This window comes from Mustela erminea, chromosome 10, assembly GCF_009829155.1.
Source record: "Mustela erminea isolate mMusErm1 chromosome 10, mMusErm1.Pri, whole genome shotgun sequence".
Taxonomy (NCBI): Eukaryota; Metazoa; Chordata; class Mammalia; order Carnivora; family Mustelidae; genus Mustela; species Mustela erminea.
The window spans coordinates 67,508,096-67,526,190 of record NC_045623.1 but is presented as its reverse complement, the minus strand read 5'-3'; the positions used below and the strand labels follow the sequence as shown (position 1 = coordinate 67,526,190).

Sequence of the window (18,095 nt, the reverse complement as noted above, 5' to 3'; positions counted from 1 at the left end):
TTTAGTGTTAATTCCTTCATGGAAGCCATCAGTTAGAGTAAAATCTCCCCCATAAAAGGGCATGAATTCTCCTGTTGTTCATAATTCCCACCATTGCTCTGCTGTGTCCCACTCAGCTATCTTCACTTTTTTATGTTACTGCCTAGTTCCTGTTGGCATTTCAGGCTTGTTGCTCCTTCCTCATATACTGTACTTCATTTAGACTGGCCTACTCATGGCTTTTCAAAGAGATGGTATATTTTTCTATTCTCACAGCTTTCTCAGGAGACCTTCTCTTTCTTTCCTATCTGTAAAGGCCCAGTTCAACAGTAGCAGTCTTAGGTTGCAAGTATAGCTCTATCACAGAGTTAGTTATGAGGTCTGGTAAGGACATCTGTAGATGGCCAGGCTTCAGGTAATTGATTTGGATTGGCACACAGGCACTAGGGTTCAGGGGGAAGAGACCCCCTGCTTTGCCAAAAAAGCGGGGACAGATTATTCTTTAGGCAGAGGTGAATGTGACATAGTGAGATTAAATGAATAACTTGGAGAGAGCCAGGTACACAGTGAGTTCTCAATAAGAAAAGCTCATTGGTAGCACCTTCCAGGTGCTTAGAATCTTTATTTAGAATGGGGTATACCTTTGCTCAAAATTATTTTTCTTTATTCCCTTAAAGTTACAGAAGAATTGTCTTCTCTCCTTAACTAATTCCAGGATTCTTGTGGATGTTCCCTTTGACAGGCAAGTATAAAACTTGGTCATCTGATTTTGGGATATTGACCAGTGTTACTCTGAACATTGTTGGTTTTTGGTTTTTAGCTTATTAGCGAGGGTTTGATTAAGGCTGGGCTAAGGTGTCTGAGGAAAATGTTTCTGTTAAGCATCTGCCACAGAGGTGATTGGAAGTACCCTATGGCTGACTCTTAAACAATGCAGGGATTAGGGACACTTGCCCCACCAACCCTGCACAGTCAAAAATGCGTGTATATCTTCTGAGTCACTAAAAACTTAATTACTCATAGTCGGTTGTTGACTGGAAAGCCTTCATGATAAACAGTCGATTAACATGTATTTTACATGTTAAGTATTATTATATACTGTTTTCTACAATGAAGTAACCTAGAGAAAAGAAAATGTTATTAAGAAAATCATAAAGAAGAGAAAGTATATTTATAACACTGCACTGTATTTATCAATACCAAAAGCTTACATTATCTGTTTATAAGATAATTGTCTGTTGTACCTACATCGGTATCATCTTATATCATCCAAAACACTGTAGACATTGTATGTATTACTAAGGCTAGATGACAAAAATGAAAAGGTAGGGGTGCCTGGGTGGTTTAGTTGGTTAAGCATCTGACTTTTGATTTTGGCTCAGCTCATGATCTCAGGGTTATGAGATTGAGTGTCAGGTTCCGTGCTCAGCAGGGAGTCTGCTTCTCTCCTCCTCTCTCTCTCTTCCCCTCTTCCTGCTTGTGCACTCTCTCTAAATAAATCTTTACCAAAAAAAAAAAAAAAGAAAAAGAAAGAAAAAGAAAAGACAGTGTAGGGCTCCTGATTGGCTCAGTTGGTAGAGCATGTGACTCTTGATCTCAGGGTCATGAGTTTGAGCTCCACATTGGGGGTGGAGTTTACTTAGTGAGAAAGAAAGAAAAAAGATAATGTGAAAAAGAAATACTTATTAACAAGGCACCTGGGTGGCTCAGTCAGTTAGGTGCCTGACTCTTATTAATTTTGGCTCTGGTCACGATCTTAAGGTTGTGGCACTGGCAGGCTCCGTGAAGAGTGTTCATGTGCACATACACACACACTCTCTCTCAACAAAAATGAAACAAAACATATATATATTTTTTTTATTGGGGATATAGTCATGCACTGATAATGAAGAAGCAGCCATAAGATTACTTTATGGTAGTGTTGTATAATCAATAGTATTGCTTCATGGTAGCATATCCTTCTTCTAATGAATGAATTGCAATGAATTTTTATGGCATACAGTATACAGTCATAATACAATATTGGAAACATTGTTACTTTTTTTTAAAAAAGATTTTATTTATTTATTTGACAGACAGAGATCACAAGTAGGCAGAGAGGCAGGCGGAAAGAGAGGAGGAAGCAGGCTCCTTGCTGAGCAGAGAGCCTGATGCGGGGCTTGATCCCAGGACCCTGAGATCATGACCTGAGCCGAAGGCAGAGGCCTTAACCCACTGAGCCACCCAGGCGCCCCATTGGTACATTTTAAAAAGTAAAATTATTTACCTATGATGATAGGCTTATAGGCAGTTTCTCCAATTATGATAGAAAGGCATAGTGTATGGTAATGTAATTCTTTGAAAGCAAAGTTTTAAGCTGTAAGAAAACTAACACTTTCTTAATTTTATACTAAATATCACTTACCTTATGCCATATAAGAATAGGCTGTCCACTTGCAAGTTTTGCATGTGATCTTCTGCATTATGAATGCTTAGGCGATGATGATGATGATGACACAGAAGCATCTCCTACAGTTTTTGTTGTACAGTTGTTAGATGTTCATATGAAGATACATACACAATAGATACATTTATTAACTGTAAGCATGATGATTATTTAGTGCTCATTAAGTGGAAATGGATTATCATAAAGGTCTTTATCCTCATCATTTTCATGGGGAATAGGCTGAGGAGGAAGAGGAAGGGTTGGTCTTGCCATCCTGGGGGTGGAGGAGGTGGAGGAAGTGGAAGGGGAGGCAGGCACACTTGGTGTACCTTAATAGAAATACATCTTTCTGTCTGCCACCGTTGCTTTTTCATTTCTCTAAAAATATTTTTATTTGGTACCAGTCCTTCTTCTACCATTTGGTTTAGTTTCTCTGCCCGTATTACAGAAGGGGCCAGGTTATAAAAGAAGTCAAAAGCAATCTTGAATAATAAGACTCTTCTGTCAGATTATCTAATGCCAGTTAATTTACTGTCACTGCTTCTCCTGCATCTTCTTCCTCTTTGTTGGACACTGGTTTGGAAGTGCTCATCTCCATTAAGTTGACATCTGTTAATTTCTCCCGTGTGGGCTGTATTAGCTCTTTAATTTTTCCAAGATCCTTACCATTAAACTACAAGATCCCACCCTTTTTGGGGCATATCTACAATCTCTTTCATGATTTCCTTGATTTGTTCTGTTATAAATCCTGTGAAGTCATGCACAGCATCTGAACAGTTTTCTTCAGGAGAAATTTATTGTTTCAGGCTTGATGGGTTTTACAGCTTTTTTGATAACAGCAGTGGCATCTTCAGTGGTGTAATCTTTCCACACTTTCATGATGTTCTATCAGGATTCTCTTCGTAGCATTGACAGTCCTTCCTATAGAATACCTGTGTAATGAGCCTTAAAGGTCCCTGTCATCCCCTGATCTAGAGGCTGAGTTAGAGACGCTGTGTTTGGGGGCAAATAGTGCTTTCAGTGTTGAACTTATGGCATTCTGGGTGGCCAGGGGCATTATCCAATATCAAAAGAATTTTATTTTTTTATTATTTTTAAAAGATTTTATTTATTTATTTGACAGAGAAAGACACAGTGAGAGAGAGAACACAAGCAGGGAGAGAGAGGGAGAGGGAGAAACAGGCTTCCCACTGAGCAGGGAGCCCGAAGCTGAGTTCAATCCCAGGACCCTGGGATCATGACCTGAGCTGAAGGCAGACGCTTAACATCTGAGCCACCCAGGCGCCTCTCAAAATAATTTTAATAAAATCTTTAAAAAAAATAAAATAAAATCTTGGGGCACCTGGGTGGCTCCGTGGGTTAAAGCCTCTGCCTTTGGCTCGGGTCATGATCCCAGGGTCCTGAGATCAAGCCCCACATCAGGCTCTCTGCTCAGCAGGGAGCCTGCTTCCCCCCTCTCTCTCTGCCTGCCTGTCATCTCTGTCAAATAATATAATCTTTAAAAAAAAATCTTAAAAAAAAATAGAATTTTAAAAGGCAGTTCTAAACCAATATTGCACCATATGTTAACTAACTAGAATTTAAAGAAAAATTTTAAAAGGGGTGGGGGGGGAAGGCAGTCCTTTACTAGCAAGGTACTTCCTGACTTCAGGGACAAAGTATTGATGGAACCAATCCAGAAAAGGGATTTTTTTTTTGAAGAGTTTATTTACTTATTTACATATTTGACAGAGAGAGAGGGGTAGAGAGTGAGTGGCAGGCAGAAGGAGAGGGAGAAGCAGACTGACTCCCCCACTAAGTAGGGAGCCCTATGTGGGGCTTGATTCCGGGACCCCAGGAGTATGTCCCAAGCTAAAGGCAGATGCTTAACCATCTGAGCCACCTGAGTGCCACCAGAAAGAGGATTCTTGTCCAAACCGTGTTGTACAACCAAAAGACTAGCAGCCAGTATTTATCTTTTCCCTTCAAGTCTTGGGGCTTAGCAGCTTTATAGACAGGGACAATTCTTTTTTTTTTTTTTTTAAAGATTTTATTTATTTATTTGATAGAGATCACAAGTATGCAGAGTTGCAGGCAGACAGAAGGGGATGCAGGCTCCCTGCTGAGCAGAGAGCCCGATGCAGGGCTCAATCCCAGGACCCCGGGATCATGACCTGAGCCAAAGGCAGAGGCTTAACCCACTGAGCCACCCAGGCGCCCTGATAGGGACAATTCTTAACCATAAAGCTAGCTATATTCTCACGAAGCGGTAGAGTTAGCCTGTCCCTTCTTGCCTTCATTCCTGGTGCTCACTTCTCTCTCTAATAAATGTCCTTTGTGGCTCCCCCCCCCCCCCCCAGGATGGGACTTTCATCTACATTAGAAACTTGTTCAGGTTACTCTCTTTTCTCTTCCATGATTGTCTTAATGGTGTCTGAGAACTCATCTGCTGTGTCTTGATTGGCAGAAGCTGCTTCTGTTATCTTGACATTTTTAAATTCCAACCCCTTTCTAAAATTATCAAACCATCCTTTGCTGGCATTGAATTTTATAGTTTTAGATCCTTCACCTTCTTTTTGTTTTAACTTGTCATATAATGAATTCACTTTTTTTTTAAGATTTTATTTATTTATTTGAGAGAGATATCACAAGTTGGCAGAGAGACAGAGAGAGGGGGAAGCAGGCTTCCTGCTGAGCAGAGAGCCCCATCCATGCGGGGGCCGTGGGCGGGGGCTCGATCCCAGGAACCTGAGACCATGACCCAAGCCAAAGGCAGAGGCTTAACCCACTGAGCCACCCAGGTACACCATGAATTCACTTTTTGTTGAATCATATTTGAGTCTGTAAGTATGAGTTTCTCACAGCAATCCTGTACCCACATAAAAGAGATAAAAACGTGTTTTGCAAAAAGTGCAAGGTTTTCATGCCTCCTGGCATAGCTGCAACAACAACTTAACAAATTCACTTCTCTTTTTCTTTTCTTTTCTTTTTTTTTTTTACAGTGGTCCTTATACTGGACTCATTTGTCTTAAAATGATGGGTAACCTCAGCTGCAGACCTCAGTCTACAGTAGATATCAGGCAGTCACCTTTTTTTTGTAATGTCACATTACAAAAAGGGGTGGGGGGGGGAGGCAGTCCTTTACTAGCAAGGTACTTCCTGACTTCAGGGAGCACATCTAGCATCAGTGGTGGCACTTTATGTGGGTCTTCCCCAATGGTTTTACTCAAGGTTTACAGTATTTCATGAAACACAATGAAAAATACACAAGAACTGTAAGAGATTACTTTTTACTTTGCAATTTACTGGAAAGACAAACTGCTTATACGGAGTGATTAGTTTTGCATGGCATTTTAAGTGGATACTCAGAACGCTTGAGCTCACCCCCATATTGACAGGAGGTGGCTGTGAAATAATTACAGTTGTAGAGTATGAACTACAGTTACTTTTATGCTGTTACTATTTAATACTTTGTTTACATTTCTCTTGACTGAATGGTACCATGTAGGATTGGTGTTTGTGTAAGTTTCAATGAATTTTAAACTTTTAGTAGATGTGTGTATATTTTATGGTTATAAATAGTAAAAGAAACTACTACCTAGTATTTATTTATATTTTATGCATTTATAAATACCTGTCTTAATTTTTTGATGTTTCTAGACTATGCGCTTGGTCTGAGTTTTTCCAAATTGTCGCAAATCTCCAAAAAATTTTCCAGTATATTTATTGAAAAAAAATCTGTTTATAAGTGGACAAGTACAGTTCAAACCTGTGTTGTTCCAGGGCCAGCTGTGCTCGAAAATGTCTCCCAAACTGTGATTCCAGTTCAGAATAGTGAGTGGTTAAGAACATGGGGTCCAGAGAGTCAAACATACGTGGATTCAAGTTCTATCCCTTCCATTATCTTTGCATGAGTTTCCTCATTTATAAAATGGTGACTCCTCTGAGGATTAGACATGATAATGTTTGTAAAGTACTTATGGCAGTGCCTAGCTTAAGAAGTAGAGTCTGTTCTAAATGAAAGTCTTTCTTACAATTTTGTTGATAATAATTAAGAAAATCATCTTCTTAGACTCCAGAGGAGCTCCTCCTGAGGCCTTTATAGTATAGTCTTCCAGATCCATAAGCTCAAAAACATTTGTAATAGTTGCTGCTGATGGCAGGAAAATTAAGCACAGGCTAACATGAACAAAGCCTGTGATATGTTGGTGCAGAATTGTAGGCTAGGGGCGCCTGGGTGGCTCAGTGGGTTAAAGCCTCTGCCTTCGGCTCAGGTCATGATCCCAGGGTCCTGGGATCGAGCCCCGCATTGGGCTGTCTGCTCCGCGGAGAGCCTGCTTCCTCCTCTCTCTCTCTCTGCCTGCCTCTCTGCCTACTTGTGATCTCTGTCTGTCAAATAAATAAATAAAATCTTTAAAAAAAAAAAAAAAAAGAATTGTAGGCTAAGCCATTCTCAAATCTAATTGAGATGTGTACTTAAAATGGGAGTTGACTTTTTTTTTTTTTTTTTTTAAAGATTTTATTTATTTATTTGACAGAGAGAAATCACAAGTAGATGGAGAGGCAGGCAGAGAGAGAGAGAGGGAAGCAGGCTCCCTGCCGAGCAGAGAGCCCGATGCGGGACTCGATCCCAGGACCCCGAGATCATGACCTGAGCCGAAGGCAGCGGCTTAACCCACTGAGCCACCCAGGCGCCCTGACTTTTTTTTTTTAAAGATTTTATTTATTTATTTGACAGAGAGGGATGACAAGCAGGCAGAGAGGCAGGCAGAGAGAGAGGAGGAAGCAGGCTCCCTGCTGAGCAGAGAGCCCGATGCGGGGCTCGATCCCAGGACCCTGAGATCATGATCTGAGCCGAAGGCAGCGGCTTAACCCACTGAGCCACCCAGGCGCCCCTGGGAGTTGACTTTTAAAATTACAATAGGGAAGGTGGTCTTCCTCACTAATAAAAAAACAAAAACAAAACTATTTCTACCTACCTTTTCTTGAAAAGTTAGGTCTTTCTTAATTCAGTCTTTATTCCTACAGCTGCAATCAATAGCAGTTGACTACCAGCTGCCTCTTTTTAAAAAAGGGCATGCATTCTCTCTAAGTGATTTGTTCGCTGTGGCATCTTAGCATTGTCTACAATTCAGATCACAAAGTACTACCTCTACGGGATCTTCTTTCCTTTTTTCAGACCCATCATAGTAGAAACTTAGTGGTTAAAATAAGCCTTTCTTTGATCTGCTTATCTTTCTCTGAATTCTGTGCATTTGGCTTACATTCCTATTTGCCTGCTCTCCTAATCTTTTTGTCAGATGCTTTTGATTTTCATAGCTGAGGCTTTAGAAATCTAAGATACAGAATTCGTTGGGGAGGCTAAGTGATTTCCTCTCTCCTTACGTATGGTTTAAAACTTTATTGTGAGAAAAATACTGCTTTTCAGGTTTGATGCTGCCAAGTTTGTGATGAGATGGCTCTGTAAACATGAGAACCCCAAGATGCAAACAATGGCAGTGAGCATCACTTCTATTCTAGCCCTTCAGGTATGTGATCGCTAAAGGCAAGATTTCTCTCTCTCTTCTTGAGGGAGCTCTGACCCGCTAGTATTTTACTTTTGGCTTTTTGTTTGCTTATAGCTCTCACCTGAGCAAACTGCACAACTTCAGGAAGAGCTCCTCATGGCAGTTAAGGTAAGTGGGTTATCATTCTTATAACCTTTCTTTTTTCCAATAAAAAGGGTGTGAACATAATTTAAAAAGTCAGATCCTTCTAAAAAGCTTATAAAATGAAACATCTGGGGGCGCCTGGGTGGCTCAGTGGGTTAAAGCCTCTGCCTTCGGCTCAGGTCATGATCCCAGGGTCCTGGAATCGAGCCCTGCATCGGGCTCTCTGCTGAGCAGGGAGCCTGCTTCCTCCTCTCTCTCTCTCTGCCTGCTTCTCTGCCTCCTTGTGATCTCTGTCTGTCAAATAAATAAATAATGAAATCTTAAAAAAAAAGAAACATCTGTAAGACCTGCTCCCCAGAAGAAACTTTCTACTCTACTACTACTTCTTCTAGTATCTATCTCCACATCTCTAAATAAAATGCTTTTTTTTTTAAAATTTTATTCATTTATTTGACAGAGATCACAGGAAGGCGGGGGGGGGGGGGGAGCAGGCTCCCCTCTGAGCAGAGAGCCTGATGTGGGGCTCAATCCCAGGACCCTGGGATCAAGACCTGAGCCAAAGGCAGAGGCTTTAACCCACTGAGCCACCCAGGCGCCCCTCATCGTTTTATTTTATACTTACTTTGGCATGAGGCTTGTGATACCTTCCTGCCCCCCAGTCATTTATGTTTCCTGTGAACTATTTGTTCATGTCCTTGATATGTTTTCCATTGGGTTGCTAGCTTTCTTCTGATTTATAAAATTTCTATATATATTAAGAAATTGAGGCTTTGTGATATGAAATGCATCTATTTTCCCCACTTGGTTGTTTGACTTTTTTACTTTATTCATGGCATATTTTGCCATGCAGTAACTTTAAAATATTTATAGGGTTGATTTTATTATTTTATTTCTCTGACATTGATGGCACATTTGAAAGTATTTCTCAAAATTTCTCATGATTTTTAAAAAGTACTTGATTTACTTGGAGCGTTGCTCCAACTGTTTGCTCAGTGTTTGCTTTGTACCTTTTCCTTAATGAATATATTATCTTTTCTCCACTCTTATGCATTGCTGCCTTTATCATATATTAAATTCCCGTATCTCTTTGCATCTATTTCTGGACTTTGTGCTGTGTTAATTTGTATGTCTATTTATATGCTGATATCATAGTTTATTTATTGGCTTTATAATTCCTTAATAGTTAAGATCTTTCCTTGGGTTTCTTTTAGTTATCTTTTTTTTTTTTAATGTGAACATCAGAATTGGGTTGTCTGGTTCTTTTTTTTTTTTAAGATTTTATTGATTTATTTTAGAGAGAGAGAGAGTGTACACACTTATGAGCGGGGGGTGGGGGGGAGGGTGGAGGAAGAGGAGTGAGGGAATCTCAAGCAGACTCTCCCACTGAGGATGGAACCTGACGTGGAGCTCAGTTTCACAACCCCGAGAGCATGACCCAAGCCCAAATCAAGGACTGTATGCTTAATTGAGTAAGCCACCCAGGTGCCCTTGGCTTATCTAGTTCTAAAAAAAGCTTGGTTTTCTTTGGGTTTTGTTAAGTGTATAGATTGTATAGATTGTATATTATTTTTTTTTAGAAGAATTAACATCTCTGATACTGATTTTTCCTTCTGAGAACACTATCTGTTACTCCATTTATTCAGTCTTTCATGTCCCCAGAAGTATGTGGTGTTTTCTTCATATTGATATTCTGTATTTCTTAAATTAATTCCTGAGACCTTTACCTTTTGTATTGTTTTACAAGTGGAGTCTTCTGGGTATTTGGTATCTAGTCAGTAGGTTTGGGGGATAAAAATCAAGGGTGGGGGTGCCTGGGTGGCTCAGTGGGTTAAAGCCTCTGCCTTCAGCTCGGGTCATAATCTCAGGGTCTTGGGATCGAGCCCTGCATCAGGCTCTCTGCTCATCAGGGGGCCTGCTTCCCCTGCCCCATCTCCCTCTCTGCCTACTTGTGATCTCTGTCAAATAAATAAATAAAAATCTTTAAAAAAAAAAATCAAGGGTGATTTTAAATGTGTTAAGGTCTGAGATGCTTGAGATACCAAGGAGGCAGTTTGATACAGTATGCAGCTCAGAGGATTGGGTGGACAGGGCTAGAGAATAATTTTGAGTCATCAGTTCTGATATAGGATGCAAGTACCTACCTAAAGAGTGTGGAGTATACAGAGAGAAAGGAAAAGGACTGAAACCAAGTATGTTGGAAGAGAAGGGGTAGCCAGAAAAGAGAGATAGGAGTGTCTAAAATGACTTAGTAGAAAACCAGGAAAGAGTGATTTTTTTTTTTTAAGATTTTATTTATTTATTTATTTATTTGACAGACAGAGATCACAAGTAGGCAGAGAGAGAGGAGGAAGCAGGCTCCCCACTGAGCAGAGAGCCCGATGTGGGGCTTGATCCCAGAACCCTGGGATCATGACCCGAGCTGAAGGCAGAGGCTTTAACCCACTGAGCCACACAGGCGCCCCAAAGAGTGATGTTTTTGAATCCAAGAAAATTATTTCAAGAAAAATTGAGCAGTTATGTCAGATGCTATTAAGTGGTTGAGTGAAATGAGGACAGAGTTGCCAGTTGCATCTGGCAAGATAGAAGTTATTAGTTGTCTTGCTTACATTATGTTAGTGGAATAGTGGGACAAAACCTGTTTGGACTACAATGATGAGCAAATGAGAGGTGAGAAATGGAGGCAACTTTTCAATATATTTTATTTATTTATTTTAAAGAAAGACCACAAGCTGGGGGAGCAGCAGGCAGAAGGAGAAGCAGGCTCCCCACTGAGCTAGGAGACCGATGTGGGACTCCATCCCAGGATCCTGGGATGAAGGCAAATACTTAACTGAGCCACCCAAGCGTCCCTCAATATATTTTAATGAGAAGGAAAGATAAAGGAAGATACTACATGGGCCAGTAGGGCCAGTAGTTGTTTTTTTCCAAGATCATTTACATTGATATCTATTTTATACCCATGAAAATCATTCTGAACAAAAAGGGGAAAATTGATGGCAAGGCAAGACGGAAATAATTCAGTGCCAAATCTGTGTGTGTGTGTATTAGAATTGTACAGTAGGAGTAAAGATGTTGGCTTTAGATTAGAGCAGAAGGGAAAGAGGAATACAGTGATGGAAGTGCAGGTAGGCTGGGAGATTTTATTGGGAAGAACAGTGGTAGTTCTCTGAAAAACTAGATAAAGTGATCAAATAAGAGGAGTAAAAAGATGGTGATTAAAGTTGGAGGAGAGGGGCGCCTGGGTGGCTCAGTGGATTAAGCCGCTGCCTTCGGCTCAGGTCATGATCTCAGGGTCCTGGGATCGAGTCCCGCATCGGGCTCTCTGCTCGGCAGGGAGCCTGCTTCCCTCTCTCTCTCCCTCTGCCTGCCTCTCCATCTACTTGTGATTTCTCTCTGTCAAATAAATAAATAAAATCTTTAAAAAAAAATAAAATAAAAAATAAAGTTGGAGGAGAGAAAGAATGATGAAAAAAGAGTAGCGTTGGGAGCAAATCATTGAGAAATACAGTAAATCCCCAGATACAGTTGAATGCCCTCTTAAAGTGTTTTGGCAAATATTGAAAGTGAGACTCAAGCACAGTCTTTTTTCAGTATTCAGATGTTTGGGCCTGGGGCATAAAGTGGGGTCTTTAAGGCAGCAGTTTTGTCAGGATGATTTGATGGAGTTGCTGGGGATGGTAACAGGAGTAGACAAAGATACAGAATAGATAGAGATAGCAAGTACTGAAGGAACACGGAGGGAAGAGTAGCACTGTAGTTCTCAGAGAAAGAGTTTTATGTAATGTTATGAAAAATTCGGACTTTAGGTGAAAATAGGTCAGCTGTTTAGGTGAAAACATGGTCAGCCAAGTCTTCAGATAATTTATCTAGTCAAGTCTTCAGATAATTTATCTTCTCTATGTCTCAGATTCTACATCTGAAAACTGGCATCATTTGAAAAACAGGCATCTGTCATAGGAGTAATATTTTGCAGTTGTTTTGAATGTCATTAAGGTAAAATACATAAAGCATCTAACTATGGGCCTGACCCTGACCGCAGTCATCATTGTTTTCAGGATCAGCCTCACTTTCCCTACTCCCACCCTTGCTGCTACCCGTCCCCTTGATCCTCTAGATGATTGCTGTCATTAAGTACTGTGTGTCACTCTACACTTCCCTCTTGGCTCTCCCAGATTTATTTTATTTATTTATTTATTTTTAAAGATTTTATTTATTGGGGCGCTTTTATTTATTGGGTGGCTCAGTGGGTTGAGCTGCTTTTGGCTTAGGTCATGGCCTCAGGGTCCTGGGATGGAGCCTTGTGTCAGGCTTACTGCTCTGTGGGGAGCCTGCTTCCCTCCACCCTAACTGCCTGCCTCTCTGCCTACTTGTGATCTCTCTCTGTCAAATAAATAAATAAACTCTCTACAAAAGGAAAAAAGAGTGTATTTATTTGATAGACAGCGAGAGAGGGAACACAGCAGAGGGAGTGGGAGAGGGAGCAGGCTTCCCGTTGAGCAAGGAGTCCGATGTGGGTCTCGATGCCAGGACCCGGGGATCATGACTGAGCAGAAGGCAGATGCTTAACAGACTGAGCCACCCAAGCACACTTAAAGTTTTACTTTTGTGATAAACTCTTTTGATACATGCTTTCTTGATGAAGTAAGATATTTGAAGTGGTCTCATTCCTCTTGAAAATAGACATACTCTGGGGCGCCTGGGTGGCTCAGTGGTTAAAGCCTCTGCCTTCGGCTCAGGTCATGGTCCCAGGGTCCTGGGATCGAGCCTCGCATCGGGCTCTCTGCTCCGCAGGGAGCCTGCTTCCTCCCTGCTTCCTCCTCTCTCTCTGCCTGCCTCTCTGCCTACTTTTGGTCTGTCTGTCAAATAAAAAAAAAAAAAAAATCTAAAATATTTAAAAAGAAAAGAAAAGAAAATAGACATACTCTGATTTGTTTAGTGTTGTTATATTTTATGTACCTTTTTATTAGGTGGCTGAATGAAGACACCTAACTTTTCCCTCTGTTATGATAGTCTAATATTTTTGAAAGAAAGCATGAATACTGGCTTAACTTGTGTCCAGAAATATTCTAATCTGAAATGGTATTTTGGAATCTGTTCAAGTGAACCCATGGTTTCTTTAAGCTATTAGGACACGTGATTGTAGTACTACTGTTACCCTCTAGCCATCCTGATCTGCTCAGTGACCTAGAATAGCATACTTTCTCTCTTGCCTGTCATATACTTTACCACCACCACCATGTCTTCATTTCTTGCTTAACTCACATATCCCTCTTTTTCTTTTGGTCTCATTTGTCTCAGTTTACATATTACCTGTACAGGGAGGCATCCCTTTCATACCTTTTCTAAAATACATTGTTAGGCTTTTGTGTGTTTTCTTCAGAACATTTACCAAAACTTAAAATTCTTTTTTCTTTTTTTAAGGACTTTATTTTGTTTTGTTTTGTTTTTGTTTTTTTTTAAAGAGTTTATTTATTTGTCGGAGACAGAGAGAGAGAGCACAAGCAGGCAGAGTGGCAGGCAAAGGCAGAGAGAGAAGCAGGCTCCCCGCTGAGCAAGGAGCCCAATGCAGGACTCTATCCCAGGACCCTGGGATCATGACCCCAGCCAAAGGTAGCAGCCTAACCAACTGAGCCACCCAGACATCCCCAAAACTTAGAATTCTTATTTAGTTGAGGAAAAACCAACTATTTTTTTTTTAAATCTGTCTCATATAACGTGAATAAGTGCTTGATTTCCAGGAGGTGTTTACTAAACATTCTCAATAAATGAACAATGGGGGACACCTGGGTGGCTCAGTCGGTTGAACATCTGCCTTGGGCTTGGGTTGTGGTCCCGGGGTCCTGGGACCGAGTCCCACATTGGGCTCCCTGCTCACTGGGGAGTCTGCTTCTCCCTCTCCCTCTGTCTCCTGCTCCCCCTGCTTGTGTGTGCGCATGCTCTCTCTCTCTGACAAATGAATGAATAAAATCTTAAAAAAAAAAAAAAAAATGGAATACCTAATATGTACTTGATTATGAGTTTTAGTTACAAGGACCAAGAACTAGGTCAAGTGCTCATAAAATTTTACCTCCTCCCCCCCTTTAATCTCATTATAAACCTTAGGAGTTAGATGTAACTCATTATATAGAGAAAAAATGGATCATGAAGATATGAAGTGGTTTAACAACTATTCCTTTTCTTACACTGTAATCTAGTCAGTCACTGGGGCATCTAACTTTTTGTCTCTTTGGTTTTTAGGAACTTCTAGCAATAGTAAAACAAAAGACTGCTGAGAATTTAGATGATGTCACCCTCTTGTTTACTTTGAAAGCCCTTTGGAATCTTACAGATGAGTCTCCAGCTGCTTGTAGTCACTTTATGGAAAATCAAGGACTGGCAATCTTCATCCAAGTCTTGGAGGTGGGAAAATAGAATTGAGTTTGTATGTAAAGTTCTTTTTTTCATGATAAAGTAACCTGTGTATTCTTTTGACAGACTTTTTCAGAGTCAGCAATACAAAGCAAAGTACTTGGTCTTTGGGTAAGGTGAATTGTTTTCAGTTGATTCTAACTACTAAAAAATAAATAAAACTAACACTTAATGTAGCACCTACTATATGCTAGGCACTTTTATAAGGAATTTCTGTGTATTAACTCATTTAATCTTCACATGATTCCCTGTAAAGTAATACCATATCAATCATCTGTTGCTGTGAACAAACTATAGCTCAAACTGTAGCCATTTTATTTACTTTTGAATTTGTGGGTCCACAGTTTGAACCTGGCTGTACAGTTCTTCTGGTCTCATGTGGAGTTAGTTACTTATGTTGCTTCTGATACCTGGTGGCATCACCTAGGGCTAGGGCTAGATGCTCTAGATGGCTTGACTCTTGCTGTGATAGTTGGTGCAGGTTGTTAGTTGGGCCGCATGTCTCCATGGGCTTCTTTATTTGGCCAGTTCAGGGTAGCAGAAGAAGGCAAGTCGCACTATGTAAGTTCTTCTTAAATCTCTGCTAATGTTATATTTTTCTAATGTGTCACTGGGCAAAACACATTAGGTGGTCTGGGGTGTTTCCCAATAATCACTTCTCCAACTCTCCAGCAGCAACTGGATATCCTACAGTTGAGTTCCATTCAGTTCTTATACTGAGTACCTGGAATTATCATCAGATCCCAGAAGTTAAAGGGCTCAGTCCCATGAGACTGCCTGCACTTCAGTTGCCAGTCATTAAGTCTTGGACCACCCACACTTCTGACTGACTGGCTGTAAAGTAAGGGTTTCCACAACCCCCTCCTCAGTTTAATGATTTGCTGGAATGGCTCACAGAACTCAGGAAGGCACACTTTACTTGCTATTAGTTTATTGTAAAGAATACAACTCAGAAACAGTGAAATGGAAGAAGTGTATAGGGTGGGAAGGATGAGTATATGCAGAGCTTCCATCTTCTCTCTGGGCACACCACCCTCCCATGCCTTGATGTGTTCACCTACTTAGAAGTTCTCCAAACCCATCATTTAGGACTTTTTATGGAGGTTTCATCACATAGGCACAACTGATTGTAATTCAGTCTTCAGCTCCTCTCCCATCCCCCAGAAGTTATGGAGTGGAGCTTAAACCCAGTCTTCTAATTAAGGTTGTTGTGGTTTAGTTTAGTTTTGTTTTGTTTTGGCAACTAGACCTCATCCTGAAGCTGTTTAGGTGCCTGCCAAGAGTTGCCTCATTAGAACAAAGATGCTCCTGTTATTCCTATTACTTGGGAAATTCCAAGGGATTTAAGAAATCCAATGAATTTCAAGAATTGGGGACAAAGACCAAATTTATATTTTTTATTATATGTCCATAGTTAAGCCCAGATTAAAGAAGGTAACCATCCCTTGATGGGAGGAGCAGGGAAGTCACATGGCTAAGTTAAACAGGGATAGGAAAAATTGTGCTATGTTCTGTACTCTACCACCCATTGTTCATTACATTTTATAGACAGAAAATCTGAGGCACAGAAGTGCCATTTACCCTATCCTACAATGGTATTAGGAGCTAGAATGAGAATTCGAAGTCAGGCAGTCTGGCCCCAGACCTTCTGATATTAACCACTCTACTATACTTTCTTTTTATCAAGGTAGTCAATTTTTTAGAAATTTCTTTGGGTCACTGGGTGATGCAGTTAGAGAAGTGTCCCAACTCTTCGGTTCAGGTCGTGATCTCAGGGTCATGAGATCAAACCCGGCGTCAGGTTCCAGGCTAAACATGGAGTCTGCTTAAGTTTCCCTCTCCTTTTCCCTCTGCCTCTCCCCATCCCCTCACCTCCTAAAGTAAATGAATAAATTTTTAAAAAAATTTTCTTTGCTCATACTGTTATACTAGCTCTCAATCAGGATATCTATAATTGAGAAATTTCTTTTTTTCCAAAAGATAAAGGTGAAGATTACAAAAAGTAATGAAGACATACTGTTAAGTCCCTTCAGTTTGCCATGCATGAAATGTATTGAGCTGATGGTCTTATAATACTTGGGAGGTGGTGTTAAGTACACAAATAGTTTTCTAAGTTAAGATTGACTTTGGTAAGTGCTAGAAAAGCAGCACAAAGTCTCGTGGGAGCTTTTAATTCTAGACCATGCCCTTCTTGAAAGCAGGGACTGTGTCTTTTCCTTTGTATCCCTAGCACATATAGAACTTGCACCAGAGTAGAGAGGATTAAATGATTAATATTGGAAATCTGGAAGGTACAGAAAAGTAGAAAAGAGAGACAAAAGAAGCAGGAGACAAAGGTCTTTTGGCTAGGGAAGATGAGAAAATGCAATCATTTGAGGGGCAGTGTAATACAGAATATCTAGAATTTGGGGAGATGGTGGGAAGAAGAAAAGCCATAGGAAATAAAGCCAGAAAGGTGGATTGGAGCCTCATATATGCTATATAATGTTAAGTGTCCTACTATTAGCTACCTTATTTTTTTTTTTTTTTAAGATTTCTTTATTTATTTTAGAGAAAGAGAGAGCAAGGGGAAGGGCAGAGGGAGAGGAGAGAGAGAGAGAATCTCAAGCAGACTCCCTGCTGAGCCCGACACATGGCTGGATCCCATGACTTATGAGATCATGACCTGAACCAAAACCAAGAGTTGGATGCTTAACCAGCTGAGCCACCAAAGTGCCTCTCAGCTAACCTTTTCCAAAAGATCTTTTACTTTTCTGAGAGCCTGTAAGAATGCTGAGGATTTATGAGGTTGCCCCCTTTCCTTCCTTTTTCTGAATGGAGAAGACCCACATTCTCCTGTGGCTTGCATCTTGTTAACATTTTGTTCATAGACTCTTGAAATAAGGCTCTTGAAAAAGCTACTAGAAAAGTAGCCTCTGCCGGGCTTATAAGAGAAATCTGGAGATTTCTGTCCTCAGTTATACTGAGGATGATATCATATTGTCCGTCCTTGTTTGGGGCTTCCATCTGATTGACTTAATGCTGAAATCCTGCTGCTGGTGAGGATATGTATAGCTGCCTTTGGGGAGAACTGGGGTAGATCTCAAAACAGTGTAGTTTCTGCTGAAATTAATAGAGTATAGCTGGTCTTGTGAAAAACTGGGGGAAGTGAGCTCAGAATAATGCAGTTTTTGGCATAGTACCATATGCTGCTTTTAACATACTAGTTTCTGGGGTATACAATAACTCCTGTGTTCAACTTGACTATATGTTTCACTTCTAAACCTTTGTTTTTTCATCTCTGTGGTAGGCAGACCCCAAAGGAACCTCCAGTGATTCTTACTCCTGGTGTTCGTTTCTTTGCGTAATGCCCTCCTGTCGAATGTGGGTAGGAACTGTGACTTGCTTCTTACCAATAGAATACGGCAAAGATGACAGGACATCACTCTGGTGATGATGATATGATGTATATACAGTAGACCCGCCCCCCCATCTACAGTTTTAGTTATCCGCAATGTGGAAGCAGGTGACCATTCATCAAAAGATCAGTAGTAGGGACGCCTGGGTGGCTCAGTTGGTTGGACGACTGCCTTCGGCTCAGGTCATGATCCCGGAGTCCCGGGATCGGGTCCCGCATCGGGCTCCCAGCTCCATGGGGAGTCTGCTTTTCCCTC

At 40.8% G+C, this 18,095-nt stretch overlaps 1 protein-coding gene across 1 annotated transcript in view; it reads left to right on the top strand.

Annotated features, from left to right (window-relative positions):
• ZYG11A (zyg-11 family member A, cell cycle regulator) overlaps nt 1-18,095 on the top strand; it is an 86,309-nt gene that overhangs the window by 54,739 nt on the left and 13,475 nt on the right. Inside the window, 5 exon segments of the mRNA XM_032303731.1 lie at nt 657-721; nt 7,812-7,911; nt 8,005-8,058; nt 14,272-14,433; nt 14,509-14,553. Coding sequence (XP_032159622.1) covers nt 657-721; nt 7,812-7,911; nt 8,005-8,058; nt 14,272-14,433; nt 14,509-14,553 — 426 coding nt within the window.